This window comes from Aythya fuligula, chromosome 2, assembly GCF_009819795.1.
Source record: "Aythya fuligula isolate bAytFul2 chromosome 2, bAytFul2.pri, whole genome shotgun sequence".
NCBI classification, from domain to species: Eukaryota; Metazoa; Chordata; class Aves; order Anseriformes; family Anatidae; genus Aythya; species Aythya fuligula.
In genome coordinates, this window is record NC_045560.1 from 43413772 (window position 1) to 43433536 (window position 19765).

The 19765-nt window shown below is 44.7% G+C and overlaps 1 protein-coding gene across 1 annotated transcript in view; it reads left to right on the top strand.

Moving 5' to 3' along the window:
• The first annotated feature begins 1200 nt into the window (after positions 1–1200).
• STT3B (STT3 oligosaccharyltransferase complex catalytic subunit B) overlaps positions 1201–19765 on the top strand; it is a 48090-nt gene continuing 29525 nt past the window's right edge. Inside the window, exon 1 of the mRNA XM_032181333.1 lies at positions 1201–1535. Coding sequence (XP_032037224.1) covers positions 1237–1535 — 299 coding nt within the window. The 5' untranslated portion in view covers positions 1201–1236. The remainder of the gene's footprint in view (positions 1536–19765) is intronic.

Genomic DNA, 19765 nt, shown 5'->3' on the forward strand with positions numbered 1-19765 from the left:
TTTACATAAAACGAAGATTTATATCATTTTTTTCAGTGCATCATCAGTCCACTTTGGCTCCTGAGTATCTAAAGAGATGGTCTTGGGTGTGGGGGAAGAGAAAATGAATGTATTGTATGTACACCGCAGGTTAAAGCAGCTCCTCTCCTGCCGGATTTAAGCGTGAATTGCCATCACCACAAGGCAGGACCCAACTGCGCCAATGGAAACACTGCAGAGGCCAGCGCCGAGCCTGTCGTTAAATCGTTTTAGCAAACACCTGAGAGTTCCCCATTTCTAGACACTTTCGCTCTTTGTTCGTGAGCCAATTAAAAAAAAAATGAAATCCTTCAGGTGAAACGCCAATTGGGCAGCTCATTAGAAGCCCTCAGAGGTGACATGGGAGAAGGGGCAGGTGCCTGACTGAATTTCTCTTGGACGTGTTATTGATGTGTTAAACAAGAATGAGTAAGAATAGTGTATTAAACACATAATGCTAATAAAGAAAACTTACACATATGTCACATATGTTTTTAAGAGCCAGATATGGCAAATTGCACTTTATAACCGTGTGGCACTTTGCCTGAGCCGTGCTCGGGCTGAGCGCCAAAAATGGCGCGGGGCACCCGAGGCGCCTCAGGGCTCCCCCCGCCGGCGGGGCTGTTGGGGCCGTTGGGGCCACGCCCCCGCCCCGCGGACTACCACTCCCGGCAGCCACCGCGGCGCCCGCACGGGCGGCCGCTAGGGGGGGGTGCAGCTCCTGAGCGGCGCCGCGTGACCCTCCCGCCTCCCTCGCTCCTATTGGACCGAAGAGCCGTCAGTCACCCCCGACCCCTTTCCCCGCCGATTGGCCGCCCGGCCTCGCCCCGCCCCTTTTAAATACCTGTCGCTCTGCCACAGGCCGTCACGCCGCCAGGCCGGCGGCGGCGATTGGCCCGCGGTAGCCCCGCCCCTTACGCGTAGCCCCGCCCCCTCTCATCACCCCGCCCCGCGCGGAGGGCGGCAATGTCAAACTGCGGCGGGCGGCGGGCGGGGGCGGAGCGGGGCCGGGGGGGCTCCGCCTTTCCCCCGCTCTCTCCCCGCCTCCCTTGCCCGGGGGCTGCGAGCGCCCCTCCCTCCCTCCCTCCCTCCCTCCCTCCCTCCGCCCGCCCCTTCCCTTCCCTTCCCCTCCGCCTCCTCCTTTCCCCTCCTTTCTCCTCCTCCTCCCCCCCGCACACGCGCCGGGCGGGGAGGCTGCGAGGGAGCGGCGGGCGCAACATGGCGGAGCACTCGGCCGCCGACAGCGGCAGGCACAAGCCCGCCGCCAACTCCCTGCCGCCGCCGCAGCTCCACGGCCGGGCGCCCGGCGGCTCCCCGCCCCCCGCGGCGGCCGGAGGAGGAGGAGGTGGAGGAGGAGGAGGAGGAGGGGGGGGGCTGTCGGGGGGCCTGTCGCAGCCGGCGGGCTGGCAGTCGCTGCTCTCCTTCACCGTCCTCTTCCTGGCCTGGCTGGCCGGCTTCAGCTCCCGGCTCTTCGCCGTCATCCGCTTCGAGAGCATCATCCACGAGTTCGACCCCTGGTGAGCCGCGGGCGGGACGGGGCGGGCGCCCCCTGCCCCCCTCTGTGCCCCCTTTACCCCCTTTATCCCCCCCCCGGGGATGGGGCCGTGAGGGACCCGCCGCGGCCCGGGGGCGCCTCAGGGGCCGGGGCCGCGAGGGGCGGCTCTGAGGGAGTGTGTGGGGGGGGGGGGGGGGGGCGCCCGCTGCCTTCCCCGCTCGTTTTTCTGACCCAATTTCTGGGTTTTTACCCCCAAAGTTGGCCCCCGGCGTGAAGCTGCGGAGGGTTTCGGGAGCACCCCTGTGCCGCGTGAGCCCGCTCGCAGAGCCGGGGGGTGGCGAACAAGGCAGCGCTTTGTTTTTGAAGCGTCGCACTCGGCGGTGCCGAGGGAGAAATCACACGGCGGAATCGGCGTCTTTGGCGTGGTTTTTATGCGAATGTGAAGGGAAGGAAGGCGAACTCCTGTTACCGAAGTTACCAACGGGGAGCGCGGCTGAAAGCATCCGCAGCCAGGATGCGACCCCAGCCTCGCAGCCCCTGGAGCAGTTCTTAAGTTCTCCAGATGCAAATTGAAGCAAAAAAACCCTTTCCCTTTCCATGGAAGAAACTTCTTTCTTATAGATTACAGCTTCGTACAACTTCACCCAACTCTTATACTCACGGCTCGTTTCCAGATGAATGGAGCTCGTGCAGCGTTCGGTAGCTTTCGCTATTAGAGCGCTGAAGGACGCAGAAAGCACGCAGCGAGGGTTAAGTTCAGAGTCCTGCTCGCGGCTGTAAAGATAGCCCTCCCGGTTTTAATAACGTGTAAGTCGATGCAGAGTCATCTTCCTCAGCGCGCACGCAGAAGGCGTCGCTGCCGGTGCTGCTGCTGCTGCTGCATGGAGCTCTGCTAAGGAGAGGATAGATGGAAGTTGACAAAAGTCCTTGTTTTTAATGCAGGTCTGGGGGAAGCCGTTGAAATGTCAAGAACCATGCCAGTGTCATGTTGCTGCATGCCAGAAATGGTGGAGGCGAATGCACTTAAGTTAATTAGTAGGAAAGAGAACCTAAAATGGTAGAAACTAAGGCAAAAAAAAAAAAAAAGTGTTCTCTATTGCAGCAGCAGTATTGGTGGAAAGAAGGAAAAAACAGTGATGTGCCTAAATACCGCTGAGTGGCTAGAAATGAGCGTTTTTTCACAGTTATAAGGGTCTTGCAAATCTGAATCTGATGTGGGAAAGGAGCTTACGGAAAGAGATTAGAAGCAGTGCCCTATTTTATTTTTTTTAACTACTTCTTTAGCAGCTCGTGCAGGTAAACTGCTTTCTCTTTTCTTTAGGACAGCAGCCACAGGCTTTGCTGGTGAAACAATTCCACGTTTTTCTCTGTTACTTTAGCTTTTTCTGTGAAGCTTGTATAGGGCATAGGCCATCTATTATCTAGTATTTGTTTTGTGATGAGAGAAAGCTGAGGTATATTTGATAAAATGAGGAGTGTTAAGCAAAACTGTTAATCTTTTGAATGGAAAAATACTGTGGCCTCTAAGGCGTTGAATGTTTTATCATTTACTGAGGAATTCAGTTTTCTGATGTGGGCATAAGAAACGTAGGACGTGGGGTGGAAAGAGAGGGAGATCTGCTTTGGGCTATCAGCAGGTTAATTAAATCAATTGCTCTGTTTTTTCTAGCATCCCTTTGGAATTGCATTTCTGACGGTAGGGTAAGTTTTTTATTGGAGAGGAATGGGGGATTTTGTTTGGTAAAATTAGTTACTGAGAATTTCTCCTGTCGGGATTTCTTCCAGAAATGACCTAAATGTAGTCCAAACAGTCCAGTGCAGTAGAGAGAGGGCAGCTTTTGCTTTTGATCTCCATTACAATACAGTGCCTGTGCGAGGAAAAAACAAGCTGGTATTTTGTTGTCACCAGGCTGCCTTATAAACTTGTCAGCATACTGCCTTATAAACTTGCGACCTGTTTGTCATTGCTAGGATTGCTGCTTTCTTTCACGCTGAATACCTGTTTCATATAGTACGGCCGCTTTATTTCCCACGTTTTGTTTACTTCCCACGGTTGAGGTGGTCCAGAGACTGTGAATGACGTGCATGAGTTTTGGCAGCTCCTAGGTCAGGGGGCTGATGCATGGAGGCAGGCAGCACTGACTTTTTAAGCTGCGCTTGGCCATTGACAAAGCATTCAGAATTGAACTTCGGGGTTTCGTTATCAGGCCAAGAACCTGAAAATTGGCAAGTTGTTCCGTGGTATATCGGGATGGACAGGGTTCATCCCTGAAGTTTGGGGCAAGAGCTGGATTTCTGTGCTACATGCCTGCAAGTGCAGAGTGAAAGTTGTTCTAGTGGAAGTACAGCGGCGTGCTGATCTCAGCTGTCCCACTGCGCCTGTCCTTCTTTCGGATGCTCCTGAAGTGGCAGCACGGCTGCCCAGCCAACGCACCCAAAATTACAGAATAGCTGAGCAGGGACTGCTGCGCTTCTGACGTGCTGGTTTGTGTCTAAAGCACAGCTCCAGCGTGCTGCTATGCTGTCTCATGTGGCCGCTTGTATCATACCTGCACATAACAGCCTGTGCAGTGTGTGTCGGTGTACAGGTGAGGTGGGCGAATCCGCCAAGGCACTCACCTGTCACAGGCTGGCATCGCCGCTAACTAAAGCGGCTCCGACCTTTGGCGCAGTCTGCAGTGAGCGCTATCAAAATAGCGGCACTCATTCTCTTGGCGTGCGCAGTGCTTACCGTTGTCACGTGTAAGAAGTGCATCTGAATCATTTATCATATCCCATGACATCAAGTCCAACTTCTGTCTTTCCCAGAGAATTTGAGCAGCTTACTAAACAGCACATCTCAAAAACCGTGCTTACCTTAGGAGCGAAAGAGCTGGCTTCTGCTGGAGTGCAGAAACTCTTGTGGCTGTGCGTGAGGCCCCATCCATACCCATTTCCACATGCGGTACGCAGCCACAGCCTGGTGGTGGCAGCTCAGTTTGCCTGCCTGCTGCTAGCAGGAGAGTCATGGCCCATGGTCCTGCCAGTTCTGGTGCCAGACAGCATCACAGCGATGTCGTGCGCGTCTTTGCCTCGTCCAGCCTGGCACCATCGATCCGTTCGGACTGCCTGCTTCTTAGCTGTCATCAGGATGGCCGTTGTTTGTCGTACCTCATGAGGTAACGTTGTTGTGCTAGTGGAAAGTGTGGTGTGGAGATAAGATAGCAATCTTTCTTGTCACTGATACCGTCATCTGCCGTTAGTGGACTCTGGGGGCTGGCCATGAACTGGCGAACTTAAAGCTAAGGCCGGCGTGATCACTCACGTTTCAGGGGAGGGCAGGGTGAGGGAGATGAGGATTTTACCTTGAGCGCAGCCAAAAAGGTTTTGCTTGGCTCGAGTCCTGTTTGCTAGATGGATTCTTGGGCTGTTAGGAACTTTTTTTTTTTTTCATTAATGGCAACTTAAATTAACGCCTTTAAAGAAGATATGAAAGCTTCATTAAAATCCAGAGTGTGACTCAAGCGAACGTGAGGAGTGTTTGGAATTGATCGAACACTGGAGGTTGTGCAAATGTATTGATTTCATTGGGAGAGAGTAAGGCTGTAGGTTTGTGTTGTAGTTAGAGGATCTGATGGTTGTCTCTTGGAGTAGGAGTTCTCCTGTCACCCACTGTGCAGTCCTGCTTTTTCCTTTGTGCTTGCTCTCAAGCACTCGGTGAGTTGATTCAATGAGGTACATTGTCAAAATACTGTAACGTTGCAGCTCTCTGAACCTGCCCACGATCAATTTTTATGTTGCACTTGAGTTTATTTCTGAAGAAGAATGTGAATGTTAGGAGAGAAAGTAAACAGCAGCTGGTTTTATAGGATGAAATCAGATTGAGTGATAGGCTAGAGATGTGCATACATGTAAAAACAGCACGTTAAGAGCGTGGAGCAACTGGAGTGATGAAGGGTAAGTAGCAGCAAGTGAGTGTACCTTAAGCTGATGTGTTCATAAGGGGACAGAAATCAAGGCAGGAGGATGATACGGTGCTTGTAAATGGTTGATCTGAATTAACAGCGCTCAATCTGCAGGCTATAGGTGGATGTGGCCCACCCAGATAGTTCATCTGGCCACTGCTTACCTGCTAGTCATTCTTCTTGCTGAGCAAACAGCAGGTTGCACAGTAACTGTGTTGCTCCTTGGTGGTGGCAGGCACTGCCACCTCCAATTCCTGTCTTCCTGGAGGCTCTCAGCCCCTTGCAAAAGGTGAAGGTGAGCATGTGAACGTCGATCTGTTTAGGAAACATTTCCCACCCACTTTAACATTCTCTTTCCAACCACCTCCTTTTGTTGATGATCTTAGACAACTCCCAGACCTTGGGAAAACATTTGTTTCCAATCTGGTTTGAATGTAATCACTTTGGATTGATTTTGAGATGTTGGCAAATATCAGGAGATTTGCGTTGAAAACATACTAGAGCTTCTTGTTCAGAAGCTTTTTGATTCTGTGAAATGAGAAATATTCTATTTATTTCCACTTTATAGGAATATATTTGAAAATTCTCTCGGCACAGGCACGTCTTTTGACTTGTGGTGCTTCCTAGATTGTAAGCTTGGAAGCCCTGTGTGTCCAGGGATGTGAGCATCCTTCCCGTGCTTAGGTACTTGGAGAGTGTGGTTTTGAAGCTGAGTGAGCTTTTCTGGCAAGTTGATATGGTGTGAAGTCAAGAAGAAGGAAAATTGATTGCACCAGACTTTTTTGCTGCTTAGGAAATTGCAGAAAGTGGTAAATATTAGAAATTTCATGGAAGGGAGGGCAGCCTGGCAAAAGAACATAGGGCAAAGTTGCAGGTGTAGCAGAGACGTTGTGAGAGGGGAGACCTCGAATTTGATCAGGGTAAGACCAGTGCAGCCAAAAAGCAGTTCCCCTTTGTAGCCTCAGCAAGTTGCTATCAATCATGTGAGAATCAAAACAGTTCCACCACTACGGTTGTTTTCTACCCCCTTTACTGTTAATTGGTGTTGTTTCTTTCCCCGCTAGTCCAACCTTCAATTAGGGTGCAAACCTCACGTGGTTGCAGTGATGGGGAAGAGGGTAGGAAGGGCAGTGGTCATAAAACCTGTGTGGGATGTGGTTGTGCACGGGGACTGTCCTGACAGCCACCTCCTGGAAAACACAGGAGGGGAAACAGTGCTTGCAAAATGCTGACCCATTTATTGATTTGTGGAGAGAGGAACAAAACCTGAAAAGGAAAATACATCGGAATGGTTTCTGTAGGCTGGGGTGAACTGAACTGACAAGTTTAGCTTTTAATGCCGTGATTTTTTATTTTTTAAAAAAAAAAAACAGTCTTCAAGGAATGCTGTAGCTAGTCAGGTGTTACTGAGGGAATGCTACGATGAAAATCCTTGAATGGGCTTTTCTTGGCAGATACCCCATTTTGCGAGCAGCTTAATGTGTGCTGTTTTTTAAACAGAAATGGGATGCCATTACATAGGGTCAGGGTGGTTTATAAAGGTTACCTTTTGTTTCCTATCACAATTCTTCCTAATAGGCTCTGATTATGGCAACCTGTAATCCCAATTCTCATGTTTTAAATCTCTCTGGTGTTGGATTTGGGGTGGGAACGAGGGGAGTTTTAGGCAGTAAAGCTTGTAAGCAAATTGAAAATCCGATAGGTACTGATAGCTTAAAAATGGGCTGGGGGGAGTCTGGATTTAGGGGGTGTTTGTGCTATTCCATAGGGCTCTCTCCTGATTAAGTCTGATTCTTTCCCATTTACTGTCTGCCTGTGCCTGTGCTGCAGAAAGTTTCCTCCTTAATTTTTGAAAATTCTGTTCATGCAAGCCCTGTGAGGTACATTTGTAGTGACATTTGGAGCCAGTCCCGAGGGCTCCTTTCTACTTAGCGGAGTTGATAAAGCTGCTGCTGCTTGTGGAGCCCGCGGAGCGCTCTGGAGCAGGGCATGTGCAGATTTTTTTTATTACTGTAAACTCCTTTAGCAAAACTTGTTCTAGCCGTTGGACTTATCGCTTGCTCGGGGAGCAAAGTGAACTTAGGACAAGGAAGCAGCAGGACTGTTGCTGTGGTCTTCCTGTGCTTTCCAACTGCAGTAAGTTTTGTGGTATGTCCAGCAGATTGGCTTTGGTTCTGGCCCTGTAGCTGAGCTTCTGATCTTCACCTGAGCTGTTGGTGGCAATCCAGCTGGGGTATTCTTCATCTCAGCAGCTGGTTGGTCTGAGCTTGAGAGGTACAATGAAATGGGCCCTGGTGTTACACCACACCTTACAGAAGCTGAAGCAGCCCAAGGAATGAGTTTAAGGTCACGGACACAGAAGCTGATCTATTTTGTTTGGATGTCTTGACTTGCTGCTGCTTTCCCCGGGTGAAAGCTCCTTTGGCATATGGAGAATTAAAGTCTTCCTACACTTCCAAGTTCTTGCTATTAAGTGAGGCAATATCGCCGTGCTTTAGAAAGAGAAATGGGCTATTTTAAACAAGGAATAAACTGGGTGCTTGTGCATGAGAGCTGTGAAGAACGGGAAATGGCATTTAAAATATCTGTACGCTGTGGGGGACTCATGTCCAGTGTCATGTGTTAAAGAGCCCATCTGACAAAAATTACTGCGATATGTGGACTGTAATGAGAATTATTTCTGGGTGTTACAACACTCATCGTGCTGCTTTCTACAGCAGTTTATTTGCACAGCTTAAATTACTTTGTTAGTTAAAGGGCATGTCAGAGTTGTGTTGAGCTGATAATCCATGGAGATAGAATTGCAATACACCTTTGCAAAAGTTTCCTCATGTAAAACAAACAAAAACCTTGGGAAACAACACTGCAGTTGAGCATGTGAGTTTGTTTGTAGATTTTTGGTGGTGCTCTTAATGGAAGTGTGATTTTATATAGTAGTATTTACACTTATTTAGAAAGGATGGCTCATTTTTTTTGCCTCTCTTATTCGTGGGCATTGCCTATCCTGTTTGAGTGGGAAATGGATTTTGAGGGGAGGAAAAGCAGCGTGTCCTTATGTCATTTATAACTGTTGTAACACATCTGGGCAGCCTACATTTTTGCGAGTTCTTTGCTTTCTTTTTTTCCTTTCTGCTTATTTCTGTTTTTCTGTACATTGTAGCCTACTTCTTGTTTAGCTTTGAAGAGCGTGTTGGGTTTTTTGTTTTGGTTGGTTGCTTTTTAGTCCTGTCTTCCCCGTAGAGAGGGTGTTTGAAGGAAATCTAGGGTGTGCAAAGCACCTGTTTGATGCAGGTGATTAGGAGGACCACATTTTTAGCAAGAATACTTGCCTGCGAAAAGCAGAATGCATTTTCTTGACGCAGAACAAAACAAGCCTACTTGTCCTAAATACCTTTCTTTATGTCTTCTGCTCCAGCTCTTATTTTAGTCTGTATCTTGAACGTGCTTCCTTCCTATTCTAAATTTATCCCAAGCAGCATTAGGAAGTTCAGATGAATAACTTAGAATTTGTAAATATTGTTTCAGACGTTATCTTGGAAAAGACAGTTTCATCTTCAGGGCTGAAACACTTAAAGTTTATCATTCGGCTATTAAAGGCCTTTAAAATGCCTGTAATTCTTTCTTTGGCACTAGATAAAATGCCTTAAAGTTGCAATTTAGAAGGTCAGCAAAACCAAATTGGAGCTTTGGCATTATATTGATGTTAACAGTGGAAGCAAATGGGCATCTCCTTGGCTTGCTTTACGGAAGAACAAGAATCATTAAAGCCAATGCAGCGTTCGAGTTTCCCAAAAAGTTGTGCAATGCTGCTGTGCTGTGGCTGGTTTATCTGATCCTGGTGACTACGATGATTTCTCCGACGTCAGACGTCTGAAGTAATATTTGAAAAGCTGTTTTATATCTCTCACAATTTGTTTTACTCTGTAACAATGTTAATATTTCATTTGCCATTTAGAAAATGGATTTTGACACTGAAGAGACTAAATTAAGACTGTTGCAAATATTTAATTTGTGATATCTCAGGTCAGTGTCATTTTACTGCTGGTAATGACAAATGTAAATTTTTTTTTTTCTGCTGTGTTCAGGAGCCACGGAACTGGCATTGCTTTAATTTTGTAATGCCCTGCTTCTTTACCAACGCTCTCCCATCCTCCCAAAGTAAAGCCTGATTTTTGCTTGGAAAAGCTTTGGTGATGTGTTTTGTTTCAAGTTACCTCATGCTTGTAACTCTTGCATCGCTGAATTGTGTTTTCTAGCTTTTGCCTTTTGCTGTAGTAAGTCAATTTCAGGGTTCATTTTCTTTATGTTCCTGTCATGCTGTAGTAACTTCAGCACAGTCTCACCTATGCGCATCCCATCTTTACACTGTGGTAGTGTGCTCCTTACAGTGCTCTCTGCTGTCTTCTTCCAGGGTTATCTGCAGGAACAGAAAGCCACAGAACAGCCTTAAATGTTAGTCGAGTGGTGCTTTTACCCAGGGTGTTAAGCAGTGTTGTCCTCTATCTCGGTATCTGTGCTGGAGTACCTGTGGATACCGTTTGTGTCCTGGGGAGCCTGTGCATGGTGATTCCAAAGATTCCTTTAAGAACTTCCAGGGAGCTAATTCCACTGATGGGAAGGCAGCACAGCATCTTCTGGGCTGACTCTGGATCCCTACAGTATGGCAAGGTGCTGTCAGGCGTGTCTTTACTGGAACAAATTGGCCCTATTTGCATCTAATCAAGTCAGGCTCCCAATGTTCCCATCATCTGTTGGACATCTCCTGTAAAAGTTTTCTAATGTGTTATTAAATTGCAGCACTCCCAAATGTCTAATAAGTGCAGGTGTCAGGCTTTGTGGCTGGATGCAAAAAAGGGGAGCTCCCCTTTTCCAGTGGCAGTGGGCTGCTCCATCGGCTTATTTTGTACCTTGATTTGGTCTCAAGTATCCATGAGTATCCACCAACGAGCTGTTTTAATTATTCAGGGGGTGAACACTTCAATAGTTCCTGCTGAAGTTCTTCGACTGTGCTGGAACTGTTCAAATGTTCTTTCAGAAATAAGATTATCGTTACTTAAATGGTTATATGGCACGTTGGACATCGGGGTCTAAATCCCTCTTCTGAATCAGCAAGGCTAACTCTAGCCTTCTAATTTGAAGGCGCGTTTGTGGGGAGAGTTGAGAGGGCATCCTGCCTGGTGGGGACTGAAGCGTGGAAGGTCCTGAACAAGCCAGTTTAATTCATCCCTGGAGAACGAAGAGAGAAGATTTAGGATTATGTGACCTCAGAACTATCCCTTGAGAGCTTCTGCTAGGTCCTTTCCAACAACTCTCACATATCCCCTGCCATATACCTCTTTTCTTCCCTGCCTGAACTGCGACTGATCCCCTTGCTTTAATATCCCCCTTACTCTGTTCCTGTTGTGCAGCCAGGTGTTTGTTTTACCTTACCCCATTTTATGTGGCCCTGGGGGAGAAGGGAGAAGCATCGCATCTGAAGTTGGGACTTGTCATTTAATAAAATTGCATTTGAAATTAAACTCATCCTTTTTACTGTTCATTAATGCAAGACGGAAGGGATCTAACTACCAAATAGCACACCGATGTAGCCAGCTGGTCAAGGGGGTGATGTGTTTTGGAAAGGATGTGCTCATGGACACAGAAGGGTGGGTGTCGTCTGGGACTATTTCTGTAACAGCACTTGTGACAGAGAGGCATCACAGCTTCAAAGAATATCTGTGTAAGAGTGAGCTTATCTCATTTAAAACTATTGCTCCACCTCCGTTTTTTGTTTTAAAAAGCAGCATTTGGGTTACTTTTAAATACAAATTGGATTTTACTAGATATCTAAAATGACAGAGGAGCACGGTGAAATAAGTTGATAGCTATAATATAGTAAGACCGAGCAATACTAGAAATCCATCATGTAATGAGAAAGCAAACATGTAACTTTAATTTCACGTTGTACGTGGCAGGAATGTAATATTACTTATAAATACTCCTAACTGCTGAGCGCTGTAGTCACTGCAGTGCTCTTATCTGTAGTGTTTCTGTGAGGATACCTAATAAAAAGCAAATCACGTTTTGTTATTATACTTTCGTGATTCTCGTGCATAGTTTTAGAGAAACAGTGGTAACCATTAGGTGCAGCTCTTAACACGTTGAATTAAATTCAGTGAAACCTTGTGTTTTTCCTTTGATGTAGACTTGTATGAAAGATAGAAAGTAAACGTAAGGAAGAACAGCTTTAACTTCTGCTTGCCATACTTATTTCTGACAATAAATCAGACACTGAAAGTGGACCAAGAATGCAAAGTACAGTTTGAAAGGTAAATTCCTGTCTGTGTATTGCAGGGAAGGATGAAGATCGCATTCCATTGTTTTCCTGGCCTTTGCTTATCACATTGGTGACCTCCTGTTCCCACACTGATTTCCTTCAGTGTGAGGATTTGTAGTCAGTCACTGCACAAACAGCTGGAACTGCCTCTGCCCTCAGCTAGAGGCTGCTGTCCCTTCTGCTGGCCTGCGTTAATAGACTGAGTGCTCCTAAGCTGCTTCAGAGAAAAATCAGGTGAAAATTTAAATAATCTTTAGAGTGGTATGATTTTCAGCGGTGATTCAAGCTAGTTACCTGATTTAGGCACTAAAGCAGATTAGGAGCACTTTTGCACTCCTTTTAACTAGCAAAGCTGAGGTGAAGGATAACTGCCACAGTTAACGTGTGTGTGTGTGTGTAATCCAGTACAAGGCATCCCAGAATTGTCTCATTTATTTTTCCTTCCTTGCTCATTTGCAGTTTGGGTTATTCGTGCCTTTTTCTTTTCATCTTTGTTCAGTTAGGGCACAATTAAACTTATTTCTAGCTTTCTCCAAATCCTGGGTTTGTCCTGCAGACAGCTCTATCTATGATACAGAGAATGCAATATTTATGTCTGCTAGCATCAGGTCACTGAAGTGTTAAGCAGCATTTGAGCAGACATGCATAGAGCTAAACAAAATCAGGTCTCTTACCCTGACCTCAGTCACTGGACAGAAATTGAGCAAGTCATGTGGACCGTCTGGTTCTGCTCTGATGACGTTTTGTATTATCCACTCTGAAACATTAATTTTTATTATTGCAGCATCATTGTAGTAAAGAGTGAGTCGGTATCGCACCAGATGGAGCCGAGCAGGTGCACTCTGAAAGGTCCAGCTTCTTGAACTAAGCAGAATCTACAACCAGAAAAGACACCGAAAGAAGCAAAGTCAGGGAGCTCAGATAACTGAGAGCTGCAGAAGGAAGAATAGTGAGTGTATTAGAGATGTACTAAAGAGCAAATATTGAAGGAATAGAGTACTGGATGAAACACTACCTTATGTTAACTTGCAAACTGAGCTAAGCTGCTGACATGCAATCACAACACTTGAGATTATTTCGTTTTGTGAGCTGACAAAAAAAAAAGTGTACTGCCATAAGCTGTACCAAGTGATTTGATATCTAAAGCCTGACTCCGGCTGGACCTGCTCTTTGTACTGCTACAAGGCAGTCCAAGTAACCTTGGAGGCACAGCCTTTCTAAGAGCCCCATTTCCTTTTTGTATTTTGCAGCCTAGAAAGGGTCTGCCAGGTCACCTTGGGTCCAGACTGGCCGTCGCTACCTTTCACTTTCTATTTTCACTAACTTCACTTAATGGGAAGCGATTTTGAAATCGGTCCCACCGCAGTTCGGTGCAGCTAGTGCCTCCGTAGTTGCTGCCGTATTGTTGTGTCTAGGTGACTTTATTACATCTTTAATAAGGATGAGGATTGTAATGGATACTTCAAAACTGTTAAAAGGTACTTAAAGTACCCACAGTGAATAAGACATGTCCTTTATTTTACCCTACATTTCAAACTCTGACAAATTAGTATTCTTTTCTGAGTAGCTATTAGATCTCACTACAGGATAGCAGTTTTAGTTCAGATCAAAGAGAGTCCGCTATCACTGTTAGGTGTGAAAGTACCTGTTCGTTCTGGAGTTGAAAACCATGAAGCCTGCTCTGGTAGCCATCCTCTGTTCCCAGTTGCTTCCTTGGAAGCACTCCTGCTCAGCCCAGTGATTTCTAGTGTCACATTCCTCAAGGAAAAAATTCTTTACTTCTCAAAATGTTATGATTCAGTTAATTCTGTTTTGAATTCCTTTCTGCCACCCAGCTCCTCGTGTACCAGCCTTTAATATGGAAGCTCCTGAAGTTGAGCAGCCTTCATCACATTAACAGCAAGTACAGCATGAGTCTGCTTCATCTGGAAGAAACATGTTCTTGAATTTGACGCACAGCCTTCAAAGTTGCTTGATGCAAGGCTAATGAAACACAGAGCAGCCTGACACCACTCAGAAAAAAATCAGACATAGCACCAGTGCCTTTCCAGTTTGTGGTAACTAGTATTGTACCGGGCAGAGAAGTGATGCCTCTGAAGAAGCTGATGCTATCAGAAGATACAGAACCAGCATCGCCATCAGTATTGATGCCAGACACAGTGTAGTATCTGCAGTGAAGTCCAGTAGTTTCTTCTCTACTTGTTCAGTAGAGAAGAAAATGAGCATTCAAATTTGCCCTGCAATAATGCTGAATGATTCTGCTTAAATCATCATTGCAACCTTTTGGGAATTTTGACTGTTGAAATAAAAATGGAATCATCACTTTCTTGTTCAGTCTAAAATGTTATGAAAGGCAGACTTCACTAGCAAAGTATGACTTTTAGTATTGATAAAACTAACTCTCTGCTTCATAACCTGCCTTGAGACATGGAATAGTTCAAAAACAAGACAGAAAAAAGGTCAGGAAAAAGCTTTTTAGGCATCAGAGGAAGTGTCTGAAACCGTAGGCAGATATACGCCTACTACAGCGATGATGGAAGCATACTGTGGCTTCAGATGTACGAGATTGTGTGAAAAGTATAAGGAGTGGTCATGGAATGCTTTAGAAAGCTTGCAGCTATTTAGCAAAAATATTGAAGATGCCCTGGGCTCTCTAAAGAAGTTAAGAGTGTATGCTCGCTGTAGCATTTCATATCATTAAGCTACTGGCAGCATGCAATTCCTGATGTTAGCGTCCGCTAAGCGTGACATGTTATTGCAGGCGGTCAAAATACCATGCCAAGAAGTGGCAGCAGGAATGCTGTAATCTTTCTTAAACGCATTAGGGATGTTCTGATATTGCGAATGGCTATTTTTAATGGTTATTCTGTACAAATTCTGGTATTTTTCAGGGTTTATGTTGAGCGTGGTTGAATGTTGCACCTGAAAAATATCAGCTACCCTTTTGGTTGTGCCATCCAGCTTTGTTTCTGCCTAGCTGTTTGCTATTCTTCCCCATCAGAGATTATTCTACTGGTGTTACAAACAGGGAGAGTTCAGTTGCTCAGCGCAATTCCAGGAAGAGGAAAAGAAAAAATACATCTTCCTCCAACTCCGAATGTCCATCTTTTCTGAAGTTAGGTGGTCATACCACTGCGGAACTTGTCTTCATCTTGCCATTTTATTACATCAGTAGATCAAATGTGAGACTTGTGGGAGACAGTTTGCAGGACGTGTATTTCTCTTTTCAGATGGCCCTGCTTGCAACAAAAGCTATAAAGATCAGTTGGGTCTCTAAATGTAGGACACTCTTGAGAGCTTTCACCAAATACTTGATATTAGTTGGGGCTTATCTCAGAATACAAGGAGAAATTACATATCCCTATCTTTAGAGATAAAACGACTAAAAAATCCCAAAAAGTCCATATTTCCCGTATTTAACCCCCCCCTAACACGGCTAGAATTAGGACAATTTTAAACTCTACTTCAGTCAAAGCTGTTATTTTTACTTTCTGGCAGGCTTGACTTAATAATTAGCATTTTCAATCAACTTCAGTAAGAGCTGTGTGAGCATGTACCGTGTCTCCAGTGACAGACTGGCTAGAGTTAATGTGTTCATGACTTCTGGGTGTTTGTTTTCCAGCGAGGTGCAGAAACTCCAGCTGAGCGTGCAAAGTGATAACAAAACTCTGGTAGGAGTGCAAAAAAAGAAATACTAGAAGAAAAGATTTGTAATCACATAAATACTTGATTATATATAAATGTTCTAACTGGGGGCAATTCATGTAGTGTATCTTATGTTTGTATTAGATTTAAGACCTAATAAAACCATTCAGCTGACATCAGCTCTGAGTTGCAAAGAAAGGAACATGAGTTGCCTCTGAAATAAAGCTGCCTTGGTTGCTCTTCCATTTTGCAGAATTTTGTCAGCCTCGGCACAGGTGAACTGAAGGCCAGCCACCATCTCACTGATGCTTGCATGTGTACATCTCAGTTCCTTCATGCTCAATGTGATGTCTGTGACACCTTGGTTTTGGCAGTAGGCAAGGCTCCTCACCTATCATAAGAGTGTTGGTTGGCCTATAGGTATTGCTGGTGCAAACTTCTGACCTTGAAACTGGCCTAAAAGGACATATATGCTCTTCTAGGATTATAAACTGAACACAAATAAGTATTTTTGAGATGAGAAATAACACTGCTATAGGGAATTGAATTTATTATGTGATTCGTATGACACTGCACTTCCATTTTTTAAAAAATATGCAAAACTTGTGATAATTTCCAATTTGTAGCTAAAGACTTCACGATAAGATTTCCATCATGATGTGCTCCTAGTATAATATGGAGGCAAGCAGGTGTTTTAAAACTTGATATGGAACACTGTGTGTGTGTTTCTTCATTTCAGTGGAAGTTACTGAACTTTCTCATTAGATTTTCCTTAAAAATATTGCACTGAATAAATTCTTCCTTCGGATGCAAAGAATATGTCAGATTTGGAGTCAATCTGCGACAATCTTTTCCAAGAATCTAGACTTGCCGTCTCTAATTAGATGCTGTATTGCAGAATTGATTCTACATTTGCATTAAAATCTGACTCCTAGGATTGTTCAGATAGCTTGTAACGTTCACAGTTGGTTTCTATCATGTCATCTTTCTCAATTTGCAGATGTGAAAATTTTGTGCATCTGCAGATGAGGACTTCAGTGCACAGAAGCCTTTATAAACGCAGGCTTAGAAAATATTCAACAAATTCTGCTGGTAAGGAGATTTGATATTCTCAGATGGCTGTAAATGCCAGATAAAAAGTTTAGATGATGGGGCAGTAGTAGCATGAAACCGGCAGTATTTAGGTAGTCAGCAGCAATCCCACAAGAAGCAACTCTGGTCTCGGCCTCTGGTGTAATGGAAGGGTCAACTTCATTTCACCGCCATCGGTGTAATTTGCCTTAAATGTTGCTAAGCTCTGGATGAAGTGACTGCATTGCTGCACTACATGTGCTCGCTTCCTACGTGTTCGTACTTTCTGAATAAGCTGAACTTGATTTGAATATTCACCTTAAATAGTACTTTTGTCAAGGAAGCACTAAACTTAGGAATGTCAAAGCCCGAGATTTCTCCTTACAAATATAGCAGTAATTGTTGCTGCGAAGTGCTGCAGAGTTCCATAGCTCCTGGATATAGCAAGTAATGGCTGTGAATAGCACTAACTAATCATCTTCCAGCATTACTTTGTATCATCAAAAAAGCAGTTCACAGGGTGGAATAAAAATTAAACCCGAGCATGAACAGATAGTTAGGATTTGGTATTAGCAGTACATAACATAACCGAAAACCCCAGAGGCTTTATTTTGCAAGTTGCCTAGTTAAGTTTCCAAATTAATGTTGCCACTAAAAGAGAAACTGCCTTTGCTCAGTTATTTTGCTGTTGCTGCTTGTGCTCTGTTGTAAGCTGAAACTAAAATATGCTTTGAAAATGAGAACTGTATCTTTATTGACTCATCTTCAGTCGTCTACTGAACCCGCTGTAATATAGATATCTCCGGTAGTGCTGCAAAATTAATAGTAGCATGCATAGAGCATCTTTGTGATCACTTCTTTGTGATTCTTCGCATCCCCCAAAAGGTTCAAACTAGAATACCAGGCTAATTTGGTGATTGGGACTCCCAGTTCTGAAACGTACAAAGAGGATTGCTTGATGATTCCTTCAAAATTGAGCTTGGAGGAGGAGGAGGAGGCAATTCAAACTCCAGACCTGACAGAAAGAGGCAAGCAGAACAGCAGAGCATCGTTTTCCTCCTGGAATGTCAGCTAAAAGAAGGAAAGTCAGCACATGCTGGTGTTCAGCCAGTCAGGTCCACAAGAGCTCTTCTTCGCTGACTGTTAGCGAGCATGCATCTTTTTCACGCCGTGGGCTGAGAATGTGAATATTCATCTCAGGCTCTGGATGAGAAGCTAAGTTCTTAATTAGGCACACACTTCACGTAATTTCGTTTTTCCATCCTTCTCAGGTCTGGCTCACATTGACTTGGCTTAAAGGGAGGAGGGAGAGCCTTGGGAGATGGGTGAACAGTTCCCATGCCTCGAGATCAGATGGCTGAGGGAGGGAGGACAGGAATCCTCCTTTCCTTCAGCCCGGTCCTGTCTCACAGTACCACATCCTGTTCAGTCACCATAACCAGCAGCCTCCTTCAGTTCTGGTGTCTCCTTGGCTATTTTTTAGCCAGCCAGGGAGCAGGTTGGATGAAAGCCCTCAGTGTCTCTATCCCCATTTCTTGTACCAAGACAGTGAGAGTGTTGTATGATGACTGTTTGCAGTGTGTGCTGCTGTTGTCTCTCTTCTCCTAGCCATCAGGGAAAGGGTTTTACAGGGTTCAGACTTGTCCCTGTGGAGTAGCCTGCTTGGAAGTGGGTAAGTACTAAGGAGCATAGCACTGGCATCACGTGCAGTTGTCTGTACGCTGCCTATTGCTGCTGCTTTGTCAGTGCCTGAAGCTGGCTCTCGTGCAGCGTTACTCAGCGGGTTTCTCCTTACCTATGCTTGTGTTTGCATGCATATTTATTTCTTTTTGGTAGCAGTTACCTGCTGGGAGGGGAAGTGAACACTTTTTCTCTGAAGTCAAAGTGAGGTGCTGTAGTTAAGCTTCCAAATACTTTTTTTATTTAGGTTTCTGTGGCCGGAAGGGCATTTCTTGGTCTACCTAGAGGTCTTCCCACAGCGAAAAATTAACCAACCCATATAATTTCTAATCATTTCTGCTATAAAGACAGTCCCAGCTGTCTCTGTATGCTTTAAATTCATGGCAAAAGAATCAATCACTTTTCTAAAGGAGGGGTTTAATAGATTCTTTTCTGACCAAAAAAAAAAAGGATTTGGAGGGAAGATTAAATTCTTCCATTTTAAGTGATAAAGGTAGAAATGCTGTTATGTTGCGTTTCAATTTTGAGCAGTAATTCATTCTTATTAAAGACTTAATGGGATGCTGCCAAAGCACAAGACAGTTGTTCGCATCCCTCTGAAGTCAGTTACAAAGCTGTACTAGTTTGAAACATGAGGAGAATGTCAATATTACTCTTGCCTATTTCATTTAACTGATCTTTCAATGTTATAAAAGTAAACGTTTAGCCTGTGTGAGTTTGAGTCATGACTTAAAAAATTGACGGTAATCCATGTTAGTAAACGTTACCTTTCTTGCTCCCTTTTTAGTGTCCTAGGATAGCAGAGGTGGCTGCGTTTTAGGTCAGGTCCATCACTGGAGTGCGTGCATCTTGCGGTCTGTACAGCTTCTGCTTGGTCTCGCACGGTGCTGCAGGCACTTGGCACTAAACAAATTAACAACAAACCTTGCTACACTAAGATAAGGGCTAATTTTACAGGTACAGCATTTCATAAATCATATTGCACTTGACAGTTCAGAACTGAAGAATTAATTAATATTTAGAAATCCAGTCAAATGGGAATAGTTGCAGGCTTAGAAGAAGCAAATGTCACATTGCTGTTTGATAAACAGATTTCTAGGTCAAAATGACTGTTGTTTATGTGAATATTCTTACACAGCTAATTACTGCTGAAGGTCCACAGTTTTATCGGTTAATATATCCTGTATAACTGCGTATTTGCCATGCAGGAGAGTTTTCCTGAAAATACTGCACTTTTTTTATGTCATTTGACTGACGCCGTGACAGTTCAATGAGTGAAACACTCAGGTTCACCAACAGCTGGACTTGAATTTCAATTCTTTTTGTTCTTTTACTGTGTAGACAAAGTCTGCTCATAACCTGCTTGTGGCTGTAGTTCCGATATAAGGCTTGTTCTGCTGATTAAACAAGTAGGAGCTTGATGGGACTTGATGCCTTGAGTGACATCAGCTTTATTCTGGTGAAATGAATTAATTTAAAGTAAACCGGTGATATTTTGGGGAGCCTAGTTATACAAAAGAGCTGAATGTATATTTTAATTTGGTGTTAAGGTGATGCGTGTTACTGGAATAAATTGATACTTTAGACAAAAGGACA